At 49.1% G+C, this 20,426-nt stretch overlaps 2 protein-coding genes across 17 annotated transcripts in view; one reads left to right on the forward strand and one right to left on the reverse strand.

Annotated features, from left to right (window-relative positions):
• Positions 1-20,426, forward strand: part of MRNIP (MRN complex interacting protein) — a 23,859-nt gene continuing 3,433 nt past the window's right edge. Inside the window, exons 1-7 of one of the 9 annotated variants that reach the window (XM_036071209.2) lie at positions 68-148; positions 2,610-2,669; positions 7,813-7,901; positions 11,702-11,777; positions 12,901-13,055; positions 13,653-13,740; positions 16,396-17,185. In XM_036071209.2, the coding sequence (XP_035927102.1) occupies positions 7,891-7,901; positions 11,702-11,777; positions 12,901-13,055; positions 13,653-13,740; positions 16,396-16,866 (801 nt within the window). In that variant the 5' untranslated portion in view covers positions 68-148; positions 2,610-2,669; positions 7,813-7,890 and the 3' untranslated portion in view covers positions 16,867-17,185. The other 8 variants (XM_036071208.2, XM_036071216.2, XM_078067648.1 and 5 more) reach the window with 8 other exon arrangements.
• SQSTM1 (sequestosome 1) overlaps positions 17,244-20,426 on the reverse strand; it is a 22,478-nt gene continuing 19,295 nt past the window's right edge. For 7 of the 8 annotated variants that reach the window (XM_036071205.2, XM_036071203.2, XM_036071204.2 and 4 more), the window contains exons 6-8: positions 19,447-19,658; positions 19,099-19,294; positions 17,244-18,150 (exon numbers count right to left, since the gene is read on the reverse strand). In XM_036071205.2, coding sequence (XP_035927098.1) covers positions 17,999-18,150; positions 19,099-19,294; positions 19,447-19,658 — 560 coding nt within the window. In that variant the 3' untranslated portion in view covers positions 17,244-17,998. The remainder of the gene's footprint in view (positions 18,151-19,098; positions 19,295-19,446; positions 19,659-20,426) is intronic. The other variant, XR_013445880.1, reaches the window with a different exon arrangement.

Raw genomic sequence — 20,426 nt, forward strand, 5'->3', positions numbered from 1 at the left:
ACCTGCCCAACTTCAGTCTTCCCAGCGAGCCGCAGCGGAGACGCGGGCTTAGGAAGAGAGGGGGGCCGGCCCGGCCCAGACAGCAAGTCGGTGACCTGGCTGACGCAAACCCCAACAATGCCGCTGAGCTCCCGGGTCACAGCCACAGGTACCCCAACGAACCGCCGAGACGCTCGGCGGGCTAGAGAGGCCCGAACGCCTCGGTGGGAGGGGGCGGAGCGGGGGCGGGCCGAAGCGCAGAGCGCACGCGCACGCGAGGCGGCGCCGGGGCCTGGAGGACAGGGAATGCGTGCGGGAGACGACGCCGGGGCGGACAGGAGCGCAGCGCGCATGCGCAGCGGCGACGGGGCCCGCCATGGCGCCCTCACGGCGGGTGCGGGTGCTGCGCTGCTGTAGCTGTCGCCTCTTCCAGGCGCACCAGGTGGGGTGGGCACTGGCCTCCCCCTCCTCCGGGCGCGGGGAGGGCGGGCAGGATTTGGCGGGGCCGCGGGGGGCCGGGCCTCCTCCCGGTGCCTTGCCCCCAGGCGCGGGCGCCGTCCCGTGCGGTTGCTTGGGTCTCCCTGACGCCCGGACTCGTGACGTTGACTGGCTCCGAGGACTGGGTTTTGATACCTCTTCATAACGTCGTTCAGAGCTTTTTTAAAGGTTTTGGCATGGTGGTTGTAAGATTCGTAGAAACCAGGGGGGATGGTTTCTGCGGAGGCGGCCTCGTGACTTCGTGCAGATAGTTGGGAAAAGCAGGTTGAGGATAGCCTCTCCCAACGCGGCTCTTAATTTAACTCCTAGGGAGATGACAGTTTTTAAAACTGAGACACGACTGGGCGTGCCTTGCTGTGCACCCCTTCGCTCTGCGGCGTCTCCATGCTCGTGATGAGGGACTGTTCCGCTGACGGTAAACAGCCCGTGCATGGAGTGTTTTGAACAGGATAATCGGTATCTGCAAAACGTACTGCTTCCCTGACTTTCAAGACGCAAGATAGGGGAAGTCACTTAACCTGTTATCCTGGATTGCATTTCGTCTTTCTGCTTGATGTCACCTAACAGTGCCGTCGAGCGAATCTACTTCTGACAGTTCTCTCTACCCCCTAGTTAACTGCTTATCTGCTGTGCCCTGAAAAGGGATAACATCCACCTTCTTCAAAATGAATGTTTAAAAAAAAGTCAGATGCTGAGTATGCACCTGTAAGCTTACTGAGACCCTAAGGGCTATTTGGGGGCTCAGAAATTGTTTTTACTTACTTCACTTTTTGGACTGTGTTTTAGGAGTTGAGATTAAATGGATATCATTTCCATTTTTTAATTATTGTACACATGTAATGTAGTACGCACTCACGGTCATTTTCAACTATGAAAAGTGATTTGAAACTAGAGAAAAGAGTTAACAGTAATTGCAGATGTGACAATTTCACACATCCCATGTAATCTCAACAACCTCTGGATTAGGTATCTATCATTCTCATTTTACAGAGATGAGAATACAGAAATCCAGAGAAGTCAAGTGGTCTAATAATAAATGGCAGATCCAGGGTTGTCTGACTGCAAAGATCCTGTTAGCCCATACTGTCTCTCCAGACTCCAGACCCCCAGAGCTAGCCAGTTACTGTGTGTCCTTCCAGACCTTTTTTTTAAATAAGTGCATTTCTTACTTGCAGATATACCCAAAGAAAGCAGTATTTTTATGGTGCTTGAAGTTGGATGCTAGAGAATTAGAATTGCTGAATCGTAGGATATGCCCACATAAATTTGTAGTAGGTGCTTTAGGTGCTGCTGTCCTTAGAATCCTTTTGGGTACTTCACCAAAAAAACTGATGGTTTTTGTATTATGATCATACTCATATTAATTTTGATAAATCAACCCAGGCATCTTTTTGATGTTAAGCATGCTACTTCATTCCATTTTTTTAAGCAACTTTGTGGCCTTTGATAACACTTTCTTTGTTGCTGTTTTAAATGGACTCTTCCATTACCTTTTCTAACTAGGTATTTGCTTATATAAAGGCTCTATTAACTTTTGAAGCTATATTAACTTTGTACTCAGCCCCACTATATTAAATTATCTTACTGTTTTTAGTAGTTTTGCATTTGATTTTCTTGAGTTTTCCGGTAAAAAAAAAAAATCATATCTATAATGATAATTTTTTTCGTCCTCTCCAGTTTTCATACCTCTTATTACTTTTTCTTTTCCGATTCCATTGGCAGAAAAACAACAATAGTTGAATAGTAATGGGGATTTTTCGGCTTGTTCTTGATTTTCATGGGCGTGCTGGTAGTGATTTTCCAGTTTTAGAGCTGAATGTAAGGTATTTTTTCATGTTAAGAGAGAACCCATCTAGTTAAATTTATCAAGAATCGAAATTAAATGTTGTGGAAGTAGTAGAAATCTACTTGACTTTGTTTCATATGGACAGCCAGTTTTCCCAGCACCATTTATTGGTCTGTTTTTTTACTCCTAAAATGCCACCTTTATAATATACTAGGTTTTTTACATATATGTTGCTTGTTTTTAGACTTCTGTGCTTCTCCATTGATCTTTTAAAATCATTATTTTTGATTCAGCCCCACCTGTTTTAAATAATCATCTAAGCCAAATTTCTGGAATTTCATTGTAGGAGAAAAAGAGTCTCAAGTGGATATGCAAAGCTTGTGGAGAGAAGCAGTCATTTTTGCGGGTGAGTCCTGAGAAACAGGGCATCTAACAGCCCTGCAAAAGCGTGTTTCTGTGGAGTCCCAGCATTCCAGTATTGGGAACGAGTGCCCTAGATCTAGAACTTTTGCCCCCTGGGTTCCTGTTCCTTCAGGAAGTGAAATGGATGGAGCAGTGGCTGGAAAGTTACCTTCATTGTTTATTCAGTCAGCAAGTATTTATTGAGGACTTTCTGTGTGCAGGCACAGAAGAAACAAGGGAAGGCAAAGCTTTGTCATTCTTGCCCTCACAGATGGGCTTCACATAGAAGAGAAACTGATGCACACTTAAGCAGGTCACTTAAAACTAGACTGAGCAAATGCAAGGAAAGTGGAGGGCCTGTAAGGAGGTGACCAGGCAGTGAGACCCAGCCGGGTGGGTGTGTGTGGGTGCGTGCAGCGTGTGGGCGAGGTGGGCTCAGGAAGTGGAGGCCATCAGGAGACACTCGAGAGAGAGTGTATGGACTGAAGGAAGCTCAGGGGAAAAGCTCTTATTGAGGCCACTTCAGTTCTTTTCAAGTGGGTACCTGTTGTTCCACCTCATCTCTTTACACCCACAAACTGTCCTGCACCCTTTGCCTCATTGAGCCCCTCATTCACCTTCTCCGGCCCTTGATGCCACTTCTCCCACCTTAGCTCCTCGTTCTCCTCCTTCAGCCATAAAGCCTTTCCTTTCAGACCCTGAAACAATCCAGACATGCTGCACTCTGACGGCCTCTGTGCTCATTGTTGGGTCTTCCCCTAGCTCTTCTCATTATCCTGATTTAGATATTCTATCCGAGTGTGTTTACATGAGTATCGTTTATCTCATGGAAGATCCATGAGAGCAGAAGCTTTGCCTGGTTTGTTCACTGATACACCCTCTCATGTAGCCCAGTGCCTGGCACAGAAAGTGCTCGCCCAGTAAAGATTTGTTGAGTCAGGAATGACCAATCCCACAGTGATTGGCATTTAGGTCGGTTTTCGTTTTCATTGTTACGAACAACTCTGCAGTGCAGCTTCCTACAAAGACCTCTTTCTTCACTAGGCCAATTATTTCCTTAGGACAAATTCCTAGAAGTTAAATTGCTATTTCAAAGTAATCTTTTGACCAAAGTTCTTTTAGTTGCAAATAGTGGGGAAAAAAAAAAACCCACTTCAGAATGGCTTCAACAAAATTAAAAAAAAAAAAAAGTACTGGCAAGGTAATGGGGTATCTTGGGGAATGCAAGGGGGGAGTTTCATCCCTGAGCCCTTGAAGGACCAGCCCCGAGAACTGCAAAACTGCGGACAATGCAAGCATCATTTTTTCTTCCCCTTCTTTCCCTGCATCCAGGTTCTCCCTACATCTTCCTTCCCCTCTTCCTGCCCGTCCTTCCCTTCCTCTCTCTCCCCAGATAGTTCGTAGTCACAGACTCCACCCACAGAGCACAGACTCTCACTTCAAGCCAACTAGAATAGCTGAGTCCCAATTAATAAACTGGGAGAAGCGATCTGATTGGCCCCGTTGACCCAGATGTCCACATCTGGTTGAGCCAACTGGGACGGTGGGAGTAGGGAGGATCACATCATTGGTCAGCAGTACAGCTGCTGAGACCCACCCCGAGATTGGGTTTCCGAGGACAGGGAGCTGGCTCGTGAGCTAGTGACTGCTGCTTGTTTTTCACGTCAGCATATATTTCTAAATTCTCCAGGAGGAGGCTCCGCTTTCCTCTCGCACCTCCGTGCATGTGCAGTGGTGCCTGGCTTATGGTGGACTAGGCCACAGTGACAAATAGACAACAAAACGGTGGTAGCCTCACGCAACACAGATCGTCTCTCTTGCTCTTGTAACAGTCCTGGGAGGGATTGAGATCCACAGGGCGGCCGTCCTTGGTGCGGTCATTCAGGGACCCAGGCCCCCTTCATCTGGAGGTTCTGTTACTCCCCGAGGCCTGTCTCCTGCTGCCTGCAGCCACTGAAGGGTAAGAGCAGGAAGGAGCTACACAGGAGGCTTCTAGGGGTCAGGCCTGGAAGTGGCTCACATCCCATTAGAAAGAACGTCTCATGGCCACCCCCGACTGCAAGGAAGACTGGAAAACGTCATCCAGTTTGTGCCCAGATGAGGGGAGAAGGATATTAGCGTTCGGCTGCGGTCCCCGCCGTGCTGGCGAGCACACAGCTTGCCATTTATGCCAGATGTCAAGTAGCGTCTGGCAAAGCTTTGTCATTCCGTTCTTCAGTTCCTCTCTCCCATTCTCACTTGCACTTGTCCCAGCTGGGCTTTTATTCCCCACAGTGCAGTAAAATGGCTCCTGTCAAAGTCAGTGGTGCTCTCCATTTGCTAAAAACAGTAGGGAGTTCTCAGGCCTCCAGAGACTTGACCTATTGGCAGCGTCTGTTACAGTTTGTCATTTCCTCCCCCTCAAACACTGTGTTCACTTGGACTTCCAGTAATCCCACTCCTGGTTCTCCTGCTGTCTTTCTGGCTGTGTTTCAGTCCTCTTGGCTAGCTCTTTCCCATCCCGCCAACTTCTAAACATGAGAATTGCTCTGGTGCTCAGTTTGTTGGCCTCACTCCCTTAGTGGTCTGAGCGGAGATCATCTGACAGTTCTGGGATGTCTGTCTCAGACCCCAGGCCCAGCCCTGAACCACCCATTGAGCTCTCTGCTGGTTCTCTGACAGGCATCCAGAACCCCCCTTTCCAAACAGAAGGCCTCGCCTCCCCCCACCCACCTGCTCTCCCACAGTCCTCCTGGTCACATACGTGCCAAGTCCCTTGTTAGTTGTTTGGGCTAAAAACCTCGAAGTCATCCGTGACTCCTTTTTTTTAAACACTCTTCCTCCAGTCCATCAGGTCTATGAGGCTGCACCCAGACTGACCATTTGTTACTACAGTGGTCTGGGCCACACCACGGTTGGCAGCATCCTCCTGCCACCTGCCCTGTCGCTGCCCTGCAGCCTGCCCACAGCACCACAGCCTGAGTCCTGCTTCAGCGTGTGCGGGGCCGAGCCACTCTCCCCAGCCTTCCAGGTTAGAGCAAGATCCTGGTCCTGCACACAGGGCCAAGTGTGCCTGGTACCAAATGAAAATGGGAGGCCCCTTGTTCGAAAGCAGGAAAAAAAGCTGTGAAAAGTACTAAAATATTAAGTTTTTCCTTTCTTTCCTGGTTTCTCTTGACTTCTCATAATGTTTTTTATTTACTGTGGAATGTCTTCCTAAGTTAAGAAAAACCAATTTATTTTAAATTATTAGCATGAATTTTACCATTGCTATTGTGCAACACCAGTTTAAAATGCAAAGAGTGTGTAGTCCATATGCAGAGTAATACAAGAGCATTTACTGTATCTGCAGGATCATCTAAATTGCCCTACTTGTATTTTGGAGCTCATACATGCCTGTGTATTTCATCGTTACCAGGACAGTGGAAATGCTGCACAAAATTAATTCAGCTTTTTTCTACTTATTAATATGCACACTCTCTCCCCACACTATCCCCCATCAGCTCCCTGATGCGTAAGGAAGGACTGAAAGGGAAAGAAACAAGGGTCTCCCTGCCTTGCCTTTTCCTTCCGTGTCATCGTTTTCAGTATAAGTGATCAGCTGTTCTAAGCAAATAACAGGAATAAAAAAAAGATATGATAGGGTTCCTTGGTTGTTCGTGTGTGTTTAGAACACCATTTTCTCTGCATCTGAAGCAAGCTCTTGTTCTGTGGAAAGCCTGGCCTCTCAGGCTGTGGGTGCCTCCACCTACTCAGGTGTAGATGGCAAACACTCAGCGTCTGGACTCCCGACTCTCCGTGAATAGTCGCACTTGTTTGTGGTGAGTCCACTGGAATCCTGTGCTCCTGGGTCATTGAGCATGCTGTATGCAAATGGTGCAGCAAGGAACAATGGACATGTGTAGAGTGTATATCCCTGCTTACAGACATGACTCATTGTCCCATCAGACTTCACTTACACAAGTTCAAAGGTAAGATTATTAAGAATTTCAAATAAAAAATTAAACAAAAAAATGTTTTCAAGATGGCAGCAACAGAACAGGTCTCGTGCCCATGAGCCTGACTGCCTGTGGTTGGGACTACACTCAGACCTCATCTTGTACCATTTTCCCCCAGACCACTCAGCTCTAGCCATGTGGCCTCCTTACAGTTCCCCCAAAATGCCAGGCTCAGTGTCCTTGCTCTCATGTCCGTTTCATTGCTTCTGCCAGATGCTTTCCCCCAGGTGTCTACATGGCTTCGGCCCTCATATCTTCCTGTTTTGTGCTCAAATGTCACCTTAGTGATCTATTCCCTGAAAACCCTATATAAAATTGTCTACTCTGTCCCCACTCTACACCTTTCATTGCCTTATTTTCCTGGGTGGTACTTCTCATCTGATGGCCACATAGTTATATGTTTATATAACATATAGAATGTACACTCTAGTGTTCACTAGAATGTACACTCCACAATGACAGTGATTTTTGTCCACTCCTGTACTGTATTGTCCTTACCTAGTTCAGGGGCCTGGCACATAATAGGTGTGTGATAAATATTGTTAGACAAATAAGCGACTGCTAAGTGAAAAAAAAAAGTACTTCGTTTTATGTTCCTTTGATCATCAGTGAATACTAAGTATCCTATTGTATGTTTATTGGTGGTTCGTGTTACTTCTCTTCCACATTTCTTTTTTTTTTTTTAAGATTTTATTTATTTATTTGACACACAGAAAGCACAAGTAGGCAGAGAGGCAGGCAGAGAGAGGGAGAAGCAGGCTCTCCACTGAGCAGGGAGCTGGACGTGGGGCTCGATCCCAGGACCCAGGGATCATGACCTGAGCCAAAGGCAGCCACTTAACGACTGAGCCACCCAGGCCCCCCTCTCTTCCACATTTCTTATTCACATTCATTAACCATTTAGTGTGGGGCTTGGGGCTGAGTGTGTCTTTGATATGTAGAGTTCTGAGTGCTAGAAGGACAGCCAGATAGCCAAGAACTATTAGTCCCTGAGACTGTTAGTTTGTGAATAAATTACTCCAGAAACAGTGGTCAGTCATCAGGATTTCTGCATGGTGCTTCTGGGCCTTGCAGAGGACAGCGTTCCCCTTCCTGAGGTACCTCACTAACGGATCTGTTTCTCAGCATTTTTGTCAACACTTTTTACACTTACTATTTTTTGTTTTTCAGACTTATGGTGAGGGCTCTGGTGCTGAGTGTAGACGCCATGTCCAAAAATTAAATCTGCTGCAGGGACAGATTTCAGAGATGTCACCCAGGTACAGTTGTTTGAGAAGGGCATGGTTATCTTGTCTTGGCCTGTGTTCCCCTTGAGTGGTTAGTAGAAGTAGAAGATGGAGAAATCCCTTAGATTTCCGTATGGTGATTAGTTCCCCTGAATGGTCTTCCCACTGAAAATAACTAAAAATGCTAACTATAGTATTTTGAGTACACTGATGAAATGGCAAGGAAGTCAGCGAAATATCAGAAGTCAAAAATAAAGCAAAAGCCAAGATCCAGAGAGTAAGCTGCTCCAGAGCTTCCATTTAGATGGCTGGGAAGGGTGCGGGAGACAAAGGCAAGGCCTAGGGCCTGATCAGTGTGGGAGGGTCAGTAGGAGACCACCACAGAAAGCGGAGTCCCCAAAATACTACACCCTCGGTGGATGAACAAAATGAACTAGAAATGCACCCTCTCTGCAGCAGGGAGCATGTTGACCTTGGCATTGGCTAAGAAAGGGAACTCTCTCTCTAGGGTTTTATAAACACAAGAAAGCTGTCACATGGCTTTTCAGCCTTTTACATGCACTGTGTGAAAAGCCTCAAGCTGAGAATTTTTAAATTGTCCAAGGAAGCAAAGGTAAATGCAGCTCCTCTGGAGCATACATCCTCAACCCAGGCCTGAGAGAATTTCCACAGATAAAGTTCCAAGAAGCATCTACTCAGAGTTAAAAATCATTAAACACTCAAGGAGATATGTCACCATGAGCAAAAGACAACAGAAACAACAGAAAAGTGAGACACACAAAGACTTCAGAGTACAGAATGTATATTTAATACATTTAATGAGATAAAAGACAGGGTTGGTAATTTAAAAAGCAAAGGACTTCAGGCCACCTGTCTGGCTCAGTCAGTACAGCATTCAACTCTTGATCTCAGGGTCATGAACTCAAGCCCCACACTGGGGGTAGAGTACAAAAAAGAAGAAGAAGAAGAAGTAAAGGACTTTTAAAAATGACCAGGTAGGTTTAACGAACCAAAAAGAGTTTGTAGAAATGAAAAACATAATCATTGAAATTAAAAATTCAGTGGACAGGTTAAGCATTAAATGTAGCTGAAGAGAGAATCAGTGAAATGGAAGTTAAATCTGAAGAAAGTATTTACAATGCAACACAGAAATAAAAACATGGAAAATGTGAGTTGAGAAACATGGAAGCTACAGGAAGAGTTCCAGCAAGAGAGAATAAAGAAAGTGGGGCAAACGCAATATTTGAAGAGAAAAGACCAGAGCATTTTCCAGAATCAGAGGCTTACATTCTTAGATTTAATAAACAATAAATCTCAAACTGGATAAAGTCATTATTTTATTTGCAAACAACATGGTTGTGTATATAGGAAATCCTAACCAGCCTATACGAATGCTACTAGAGCTAATATTCTACCAAGATCACAAGGATACAAAGTCAGCATACAGGGGTGCATGGGTGGCTCAGTCGGTTAAGCGTTTGACTTCAGCTCAGGTCATGATCTCAGGGTCCTGGGACTGAGCTCACGTAGGGCTCCCTGCTCTCCCCTTCGTATAAATAAATTCTAAAAAAGTCAACATACAGAATTAAATTATTTCTATATAAATGCTATGAGCAATTGGAAATGATTTTTTAAATCAAATACCATTTAGAACAGCATCAAAAAATTAGATACTTAGGGATAAATGCAGCAAAAAATGTGCAAGATCTATTCAGTAAAACCTATAAAACATTGCTGAGAGAAATTAAAGAAGAGCTAAATTAATGAAGAGATGTAACATGTTCATGGATTGGAAAACTCAGTATCATGATGATTTCAGTTTATCCGAAATTGGTAGAGACAACCTAATCCAAATCAAAATTCCAGTGGGCTTTTTTTTTTTTTTGGTAGAAATTGACAAACTGATCCTAAATTTATATAAAAATACAGGTACCTAGAATTATCAAGACAGTTTTGAAAAGAACAGAGCTGGAGGACTTCTACAGCCTGATTTGAAGATCTACTATAATGCTGCAGTAATTGAGACAATGCAACATTGGTGAAAGGCTAGACATACAGATAAATCAGAAGGTAAATGGATAAACTGTGGTATGTTCATACAGTGGAGCGCTGCAACACTGAAAACAACATGGGCAAATCTCAAAAACACTGCTAAGTGAGAGAACCCGGACACAAAAGACTACATGCTGTAGGGATCAGGGGTTTTCTGGGGCAGAGGAGAATTGCCTCTAAAGACACATGAGAACTTTTAGGGGTGATGAAAATTTTCCACATCTTGTCCATTATATCTCAATTAAAATTTTTTTTCTAGATGTTGACTGGATGATAGTTTCAAAGATATCATTCATCAAAGCTCATCTAACTATACACTTAAATTTTAGTTTATTTCATACCTTAAGTTAATTTTCAAGGTTAAAAAAAAATCTGCCCTTAGACACAGCAACATAATGAAATCACAGAACACAGAAGACAAAGGGAAGAGCTGAAAAGTAGCTGGAGAGAAGAGAGAGCACCTACAAAGGAACAGCAGACGCCCAACTTCTCAGTGCTAACTTTTTTTTTTTTTTTAAGATTTTATTTATTTATTTGACAGAGTCAGTGAGAGAGGGAACACAAGCAGGGGGAGTGGGAGAGGGAGAAGCAGGCTTCCCGCCGAGCAGGGAGCCCGATGTGGGGCTCAATCCCAGGAGCTGGGATCATGACCTGAGCCGAAGGCAGACGTTTAACGACTGAGCCACCCAGCGCCCTCTCTGTGGTAACTTTAAAGCAAGAAGACAGACTGGTATCTTCAGACTGTTGCAAGCTGTCCTTTATTGATGGAGTTGAGTTCCTGAGTCAGAACGGTGAGCGGAGTTCTGGTCAGGTGCTGGTAGGACACCGCCCAAGTGAACGCCGGATTATCAACCACGTGGCCGGGTAGGTGTTGCACGTGCATGCCCTCATTGCCTCTTTGTAATCGCCCTGTGAGGATCGATGACTTCTACATACGGATGAAGAAACTGAGGAATAGATGCCCACATCCGGTTGCTCACTAGAGAGAGTCCCCATTTGATGGTGCCATGTAACCACCCTGTCAGATGCGGGTGGGCGTGGCTTTGCGCCAACCTCCAGCCCTCGCATGGTACGTGTTCTCATGGCCCGTCAGTCCCAGTAGAGGCCATGGAGGCCCTGGCCCCCCACACTTCTGCATGTGGCGAGAGAGCCCTGCTGCCGCGGGGAGGCTGGCGGAAGTCACTGTGACACACAGTGCCTCTCCTCTCTTGCAAGGGTTGAGGTAGAACTCTAAGGACTTGTGTAACTCTGTGCAGTGGTGACCTGGCCAGTGCTGATGGGAGGGACCCTGTGCTACGAGGCTTCAGCCGATGTTACTCTGTCTGTATCCCAGGCCCTCAGCAAGGCATGGGCACACGTCCTCCCTTTCATCTTCATAGTCACCCATACCATCTTGTCCCCATTTGTGGGTGAGGGAACTGGGGTATGTTGATGAACCCAAAGTCACACTGTGACAGTGACAGCCAGTCATTGGCAAAGCCGGGATGCAAACACGGGTCTGTCTAGGTGAAGAGTCAGCCCCTTCTGCCCTGTGTCGCCTTTCCCATTGATGGAGAGCTTGACCAGCCTAAATCTGAACAACAAATGGTCCCCCCTCGCAGGCCCTTCTGAACTGTTTGAAGATCACCAGATTACATCACAACAACAGACATAAGATCCTAAGATCTCTAGAGCAGTCCTTGATATCCACTGTCAAGTATTCATATCCTGCTGTCCCCATCTCCTTGCCCTCCATCTCCCTGGTGATTTCACTAAGGACACATGTACAATCTTTCACCAAGGTCTCTGGAAGAACCCGAAAATGTTGATGAAGAGGAAAATGCAGGGCCCGGGCAGGCTGAGCGTGGGAGTGTGCAGGTAAGTGTGTCCCAGAGGGGGTTCCATTTATTCATTTGTTGGTCTTTTGTGCAGCAAACGCGATCGATAACGGACACTTGGCTTAAAGCTGCAGGGAACACAAAAAGTAAACCCATCCTTTTGTGAGGCAGGAGACAGCCATGCGTAGCAGTAATTACAGGACTCTGAAAAGGGCGTTGTCTCTGGCTGGGAGAACTCCTCTGAACTTAGCTTGAACTTACCTCCCCGTGTTTCTCGCCTTGGCCCCGTCGCGCCCTGGGCACACCTCAGCTAGGGAAAGGATGCTCTGGCAGAGTACCTGGCTTTCGGGTTCCCTTTCTCCAGACCAAGCCTCCCGGCGGGGCTCACATCCAGTTTTCTGCCCCGGTGCCCAGTAACGTAGGTGCTCAGACCGCGTTGGGTGGGCGGTGTGTGTCGGAGCTTGAGTGACTGAGGAGGTGACCCCATGGGTACGTGTCCTGCCAGGGCCGGGGGGGTGCGAGCAGCTGTCTGAGGCTCCCCGCCCAGCTGAGGACAGAGCCCGCCTCTGCTCACAGAAGCGCGTTGGCAGTGCTCTCCCTCTCCCAGCTCTTCACATTTGTATTGTAAACGGGAGCGTTGCTCATACACCACTTTACACAGCAGCTCTCACATGGTTGGCACTATACGTTCAGTTTGTCCACTGAGGGACTCCATTTTACATCGTCACGATTATGACAAGTCCTGGTTTGCACCCCGGAGTTTTCACTCATGTCGTTCTTGCGTTGCTGTAGAGTTTGCAGTGATGCCCGTATCTACAGAATATAGTGGTGGTACCAGTATTTACCCCATGATGATTGGGCACGTACATTATTTCCAGATTTTTGCTACAGTGAGTATTCGGTATGATTTACCTCACTTTGTTGAGCATCTTTGTGCCTTTGCCTTCCTTTGGAACCCCTAGGTCGGGGAGCGTGGACATTTGGAAAGTTCCTTGATGAGTCGTGTCCAGCAGCTTTCCCAAGCTCTGTGCCAGTGTTCACGGTCCCCAGTGGTGCCTCAGGACGTCTGTCTCCCCAGTCCCCCCCTCCACCCGGCAAAATGCCTTTCCCGGTACCAGGGCGGATGTGGGTCCTGAGAATAAACTTACTCCCCAATCCCGTAGGAAAAACCTCAGTCCTCAGAGAACCGCTGGCTGAAGTATCTGGAAAGAGACTCGAAAGAGCTGGGGATAGAAAGAGGAGTGTGTTTCGAGAGACCGCCCTTGTGCAGGACAGAGAAGCCAGAGCCTCCCTTCAACACAGGCCCGCCTAGAAAAAGGTGCGGAGCCACTCATCAGTGCAGCCATCGCCCCACCCCCACGGTGCCGCCGGCGGGGGGAGCAGCCTGGCTGGCGCTGGCCGCCAGGGACCCGCACCACCAAGCCCTCCTTGGCCTTGCCGGGTGCCGGTGCTGTCGTGCAGCAGTCAGGGTTGGGCGGGATGTCAGCACGGGCACCTTGTGACTGCGCACAAAGTGAAGTGTGGCCGGAGTAGCTGGCGGTTCTGGGAGCTTGTCGCCTGCTGCCGGGAAGACTGACCTTTTGTAGGTCTCTTCTCTAGACTTACTCTGCATTTCAGTGAGTCTTCTGAGACATTACCTTCTCTAGATCCAGGGTAGCCCCTACAGGGCAAGTGAAAGTGACATGGGGAGGTAGATTCCAGTTCAAAATAAGAACTTTCTAGCAACTACAAGCTTGGGGCAGAGAAGCGGCCTGCCTTGGATGTTGTCGGGCAGCCTGCTGTTGGCAGTGGGGCAGAAGCTGAGCGGCCACCTGGGTGGGAAGCTGTGTGGGAGGACAAGGTCCCTACCTGTGCTGGCGTGACTGCCAGGTGTGGTGCTGGGACTGGATTCTCGACAGTGCTTTCCCTCCACCAGGAAATGCAGCCAGAGCGCAGTCTGGCCTCCACACAGCCCCGATGTCCAGAACCTAGGTGATTCTGAAGTTACCTTGGAGCCCCAGAAGGTCAGTGATTGAGTGATTGAAGTGTTTCTCTTCTGGTCCCAGTAACCATGAAACACACACAGAATTGTTTACTACCCGAGTGTTTGTCTGCTCTGACTTAAGCCAACTCCTTTCTCTGGCCTGACCATTTCCCTGCCATGCTCAATCTCAGTGATGTGAGCTTCCGGGCAAAAGGACAGCTTGATGCCTTGGAATCAACCAAGGTTGACCAGTAGGGCTTTTCTGAGTCAGAACCATTCTCTTCCCTCGACGTGGCGTGGCAGGTCTTTGTCAGACTGTCCAACATGGGACCTGCCCCGGACTTCTGAGGCGCTGTTCACAGCTTCACCTTCACTTACCCAGGTGTGTCCTTTCACACCGAGGCACTGTCTTCACCTAGGATCTGCTCTTGTTCTTTTTATTATTGAAGTATGGTTGACATATGATGGTATATTAGGTTTTAGGTGTACAACATAGTGATTTGGCAACTCAGTACATGAATCAGTGCTCACCATGATAGTCCTTGTCCGTCAGCATACGTTATTACAATATTATTGACTGTATTTCCTATGCTATATTTTTCATCTCTTTGAACTTTGTACCTCTTAATCCCTTTCATCTATTTTGCCCATCCCCTTGTACCCTTCCCAAGGACAATCACCGGTTCTCTGTATTTACGAGTTCCTTTTTTATGCCTGGGTAATATTCCATTATGTAGATATAGACCCCATCTTCTTTTTCCATTCACCCATCAGTGGACACTTGGGCTGCTCCCATATCTTGGCTATTATAAATAATGCTGCAGCAAATATGCATAGATCATTTCAAACTCGTGTTTTTGCTTTCCTTGGGTAAATATCCAGTAACGAAATTATTGGATCATATGGTTTTTCTATTTTTAATTTTTTGAAGAAATTCCATACAGTTTTCCACAATGGCTGCACCAATTCACACTTCCACCAACAGTGCACAAGAGTTCCCTTTTCTCCACATCTTCCCCAATACTTGTTATTTCTTACCTATTTGATACTACCCATTCTGACAGGTGTGAGGTGATATCCCATTGTGGTTTTGATGTGTATTTCCCTGATGCTGAGTGATGTTGAGCCTCTTCTCATATGTCTGTTAGCCATTGGTATGTCTTCTTTGGAAAAATGTCTATTTGGGTCCTCTGCCTGTTTTTTAATTGGATTATTTGGGTTTTTGGTGTTGAGTTGTATTGTAAGTTCTTTATATATTAAGGATATTAACCATCTTCAGATACATCATTCGTAAATACCTTTTTCCATTCAGTATGTTGCCTTTTCATTTTGCTAATGGCTTCCTTCACTGTGCAAAAGCTTTTTATTTTTATGTACTCCCAGTATTTTATTTTTGCTTTTGTTTCCCTTGCCTGAGGAGACATAACCATAAATACGTTGCCAAGGCCAGTGTCCAACAGCTTACTGGCTATGTTTTTTCTTAGGAGTTCTATGGTTTCAGTTCTCACATTTAGGTCTTTAATCCATTTTGAGTTTATTTTTTTGTATAGTCTAAGAAAATGGTCAAGTTTCCTCACCACCTTTCTTGGAGAGACTATCTTTTCCCCATTGTATGTTCTTGCTTCCTTTGTCCTTGATTATCTGGCCATATAATCATGGGTTTAATTCTGAACTTTCTGTTATGTTCCATTGATCTAGCTGTCTGTTTTTGTGCCAGTACCATACTGTTTTGATTACAGTACCTTTGTAGTATATCTTGAAATCTGGGATTATACCTCCAGGTTTTTTCTTTTGCAATTTAAGGATTATTTCTTCTAGTTCTGTGCAAAATACTATTGGTATTTTCATGTGGATTGCATTGAATTTCATAGATTGCTTAGGGTAGTATGGACATTTTAACAGCATTGATCCTTCCAATCCATGAGCATGGTTTATCTTTCCATTTGTTTGTGTCCTTTCAGTCTCTTTCATCAGTGTCTTACAGTTTTCAGAGTATAGGCCTTTCACCTCCTTGGTTAAATTTATTCCTCTGTATTTTATTCTTTTTTTAAAAAAAAAAGATTTTATTTGCGAGAGGCAAGAAAGAGCACGAGCAGGGGCGGGGAGAGGAAGAAGCAGACTCCCCGCTGAGCAGGGATCCTGACACTGGGCTCAATCCCAGGACCCCGGGATCATGACCTGAGCCAAAGGCAGATGCCTAACGACTGAGCCACCCAGGCGTCCCTTTTTGTTTTTGGGTTTTTTTGGTTTTTTGGGGGTTTTTTGGTTTTTTTGCTATTTTATTATTAGTGTATAGAAACACAATAGATTTCTATATATTCATTTTGTAACTTTACTGAATTCATTTATCAGTCCTAATAGTTTTTAGGTGGAGTCTTTAGGGTTTTCTATATAAAGTATCATGTCACCTGTAAACAGGGATGGTTTTACTTCTTCCTTACCAATTTGGGTGCCTTTTATTTCTTTTCCTTATCTGATTGCTGTGATAGGACTTCTAGTACTGTGTTGAATAAAACTAGATGAAGGCAGGCCCCTAGTCTGCCGGCCCGAGAGCAAGGCAGTAGGTGGAACAGAGAGCGAGAAGTGTGGGAGCCCCGAGGTGGAGAGGAGGCAGCAGCAGTGCAGGCAGGGGGACCTTCCCTCCCATCCCTTGGTCATGTCAGGACACGGTTCTCTTCTCTCGCTTCCATTGCAGGACCACGCTGGCCTGGCCGGGAAGGTCATGGAAGGCGGCAGCCACAAGGATGGGAGCACCGGGGAGCTTTCTGTTCCTCAGGGGGGTCCTCCACGTCCGGCCCCGCAGCTAAGAGCCACGTCATCCAAGTGGGATCGCTTCCTTCTGCTGCCTGGAAATGGCCCACGTGTGGACACAGAGCCCCCAGTACCCCTGCACAGAGACCCCAAGCCAGCCGGGGCAGCACTGGCTGAGCAGGGGATCCCAAGGGAAGGGCGCCCCAGCAGGCCCCTCAGTGTACCCAAGCTTCCCTGGCCCACACACACTCTCACATCGGGGTCCCAGAGGCCCTGCGGAAAGCCCCCCGGACAGCCACAGGACACTGGTCCTCTGGCAAAGGGCAGGCCTGCGGTCACAGGGGTACAAGAGCCCCCACTCGTGCGACTGTGTGACCTCTTTGAAACTGGTGAGGACTTTGAGGACGACCTGTGAACTGAAACTAGACAGTTACCGACACGGACACATGTTACATGAACCCTTCTCCCCTGGACCTCTCGGCCACTGCAAAGGGGGCTCCCTAATTAGTTTTTAAATAGGACTAGGGTGGGGGGGCACCTGGGAGGCTCAGTCGGTGAAGCATCTGCCTTCGGCTCAGGTCATGATCTCAGGGTCCTGGGATCAAACCCCGCATGGGGCTTCTTGCTCAGCGAGGGGAGTCTGCTTCTCCCTCTGCCCCTCCCACCTGCTTGTGCACGCTCGCACAGTCTTTCTCTCTCAAATAAAATCTTTAAAAAAAAAAAAAAAAAAAAAAGGACCGGGGATGACTTACGCAAACGGTCAAGAAGGACAAACACAACTATCAGGTCATCTGTGGTTGTAACGTCTTTGATTAAAGTGCTTATACCATTTAATTACTGATTGCAAAATAGCAACAGAATGGTTATAACAGGGTTTTCTTACTGTAAAAGCAACAGACGCGTATGGAAATGACAGAACTAGAGCGGTTATGGAACAAGCAGTATTCTGTGAGCTCCGGCCTCCTTCCCTCTCAGCCCCTCCTCATTCGCTAGAGCGGTTATGGAACAGGCAGTATTCTGTGAGGTCCGGCCTCCTTCCCTCTCAGCCCCTCCTCATTCGCAGATTCAAGAAGCCCAGTCCCGGACTGCCCTGTCCTCACTCCTCTCCCACCCAGCAGGATGTCAGCTGTACTCTTAAATTTGGAGCTGATCGGGTTTCTAGCAGAAAATCAACTACATGTCAGCCTACTATTAGTCATTAAAAAAAAAAAAAAGGCCATTAGGCAAGACATTCTGGACTGCTGGTGTGATCCTGGTGGGGGGAGGGCAGGAGAACACCACTGGGCCCCGCGTCCGCCCCTGGAAGCCAGCAGACGCTTCTCCGACATGGGCAGCCACACACGGGGCCCCCCCCCCGTCACTTGTTCCACTGCCCTGGATGGCTTGGTGCATCCCCGCCCCCCAGATTCTGGAAGAAGAATGCAGAGAAACTGGCCCTTAGAGAGGCCCTGCTGTTCTACACTAGCTCAACACAACTAGGAGACAAGAAGGGGGTGGGACAAGAGGGGGTGGGACAAGAAGGGGGTGGGACAAGGGGGCAGAAGCCGTCACAACGGGTGCTTCGAATACTGGATGGTGTCCAGCGCCGCCCCGATGTCGTAGTTCTTGGTCTGCAGGAGCCTGGTGAGCCAGCCGCCTTCGTCAGAGAAGCCCATGGACAGCATCTGGGAGAGGGACTCGATGAGCCGGGGGTCAGCTTCTGCCAGAGGGAGGATGAGAGTCATGAGGCAGGGGGAGGGGGGCAGCCAGCGCGCCCGTGCCTGTGGGGACCAGCCCTTCCACGGGCCCTCCACCCGGCGCAGCGACCCTCCCAGGCAGAGCCCCGGAAAAGGCCAGAGGGTGAGGATTTTGAGCGGCTCTGCAAGGCTGTACGGTCTCCTGACTCGCGTCTGCCATCACAAGGGAACACCGCGGAGAGCCTGTAAGCGACGGGGCACCGCCGGGCTCCGCTACGTCTATCCTGGACACTGACGTCTGGCCGTCATCCAATGTTCACATCTTGACCTTTTCCCAACCATCATCAAAATGAAAGAATCAGGGGCGCCTGGGTGGCTCGCTCAGTGAAGCGTCCGCCTTCGGCTCAGGTCATGGTCCCGGGGTCCTGGGATCGAGCCCCGCCTCGGGCCCCCTGCTCAGCGGGGAGCCTGCCTCTCCCTCTCCCTCTGCCGCTCCCCCTGCTTGGGCTCGCTCACTCTTGCAAATAAAATCTTAAAAAAAAAAAAAATCACTCTTGGCCCGTAAGTGACTGCTTGCCGCCCCTGCTCTGAGGCAGAGCAGACCAAGACCAGTAGCCCAAAGGGCCAAATGTGGCCCGCGGGGGGCTTTCCCGGTGTCGCTGCTTCCACACTGTTGTGACGGTGACGAGCCAGAGCGAGGCCTCAGCCGCCCCTGCCGCTCAGCTGTGCTCGGGCTGCCGCGGTCCCCCTGGCCTTCCTGCCCCGCACATGCCACCGCCCCACGTGGTGGCTTCCTGCCCGGGTCCCACGGGGACCCTGGCCGTGACCCCCGCTCAGAGATCGACGCTTTCCTCGGGGGGTGGCCTCTCAATCGCACTGCCCTTGGGATTCGGGGGTCCGGCTGCTGAAAGGAGGGGAGGGGATGTTCTGAGGGAAAAAGGTAGAAACACAGAACTGCGTGAATCACTCGCCTGGTGGCAGATGGGGGTACAACGCAGCTTCCTTCAGTCCCGTGGGCCCTTCCTGAGAAGAGTCGAGAGAGCCCGGCCCTTCGGATTCGGGCATCTGTAGAGACTGGAGTTCCCCCGTGGACGGGTCCACTTCTTTGGAAGACAAGTGAGTCCAGTCTTCGTCTGCCCCCGAGCAGTTATCCGACTCCATCTGCTCCTGCAACAGAAGCCCCGTGAGCACAGCCGCCCCCAGCTGCCCCCGCCGCACTCCTGCGGGCAAGCGAGGAACGTTCTAGCAGCGGGAAGGAAGCCCTCGAAGCTGGGAGGGCGGTCTGCTGGGCTGTGTCCTGTCCGGGGCGGGGCACTTGCCTCCGGTGGCACCGACTCCAGGGCCACCTTGTCCATCTGCTCCGCCAGGGACCGCGCCGCGCCCTCCGGGTCCGCGTCCGGCTTGCCGGGGTCCGAAGAGCAGCTGCTCGGCTGGGAGCCGCACTTCTCCTCGGTGCCGGAGCTGCCTGGAGAGACAGGGGCGAGGCGGCTCCTCTTCCCGCCGTGCTCCACGTCGATATCCACCTCGATGCCTGCAGCGACCGCGGAGGAAGCAAACACCTGTGAGCCCTCCGGAGGCCCTCCTGGCCAGGGACAGGGTGTGGGGGGGGGGGGGGGAGCAGCAGCATAGTCGGGGGGGGGGCAGGGCACGAGGCCAGCCCAGCAGCCACAAGGCAGATGGCCGCTCATCTGACCTTCAGGATCCCAAGGGCTCACTGCTCCCCATACCCTGGCCCCAGACTCTGGCTCCTAGAAAATGTCTGCTGACTTGTCCACCTTACTGGCCCTGCCTCTTCCAGCTTAATGAAACCTTAATCTCAGCAAACATCCCGGGTCAGCTCTGGAGCCAGAAAGCCCATCAAGAGCCCGTTTTGCCCTGTGTGGGCAGCAGGCTAGGAACAGGGAGCCACACAGCAGAGTGGCCACAGAGCCCCGGCCACAGCGCCCAGGACCGCACAAAGCCTCACATTAGTTGGGGGCGGCGGGGGGGAGGCAGTGATGGAAACTCGAGAATCCTGCTTGGCTTTGTGGGAGGCCCACGAGGCTTGAAGCCCCGGCCAGCGGGTCGCCCGCGGTCCCTCACACAGGCGCACGTGCCCACTGCGGGGACGGAGGGCAGTCACTGGTGCTGTTTCTGATTAATTTATCAGAGGACAACATGCCCACAGCTTAGAGTCCAACCGTTCCAGAAGGCTCCAGCGAAGATCCCTGGCCCCCACCACACAGCCCGCCCACTCCCCACAGACGGCTTCCAACCCACGCTGCCTTTTCTCCACGGCTCAAGTGCGCTGCTTATTCTA

Source organism: Halichoerus grypus, chromosome 2 (genome assembly GCF_964656455.1).
Source record: "Halichoerus grypus chromosome 2, mHalGry1.hap1.1, whole genome shotgun sequence".
In the NCBI taxonomy this organism is placed as follows: domain Eukaryota; kingdom Metazoa; phylum Chordata; class Mammalia; order Carnivora; family Phocidae; genus Halichoerus; species Halichoerus grypus.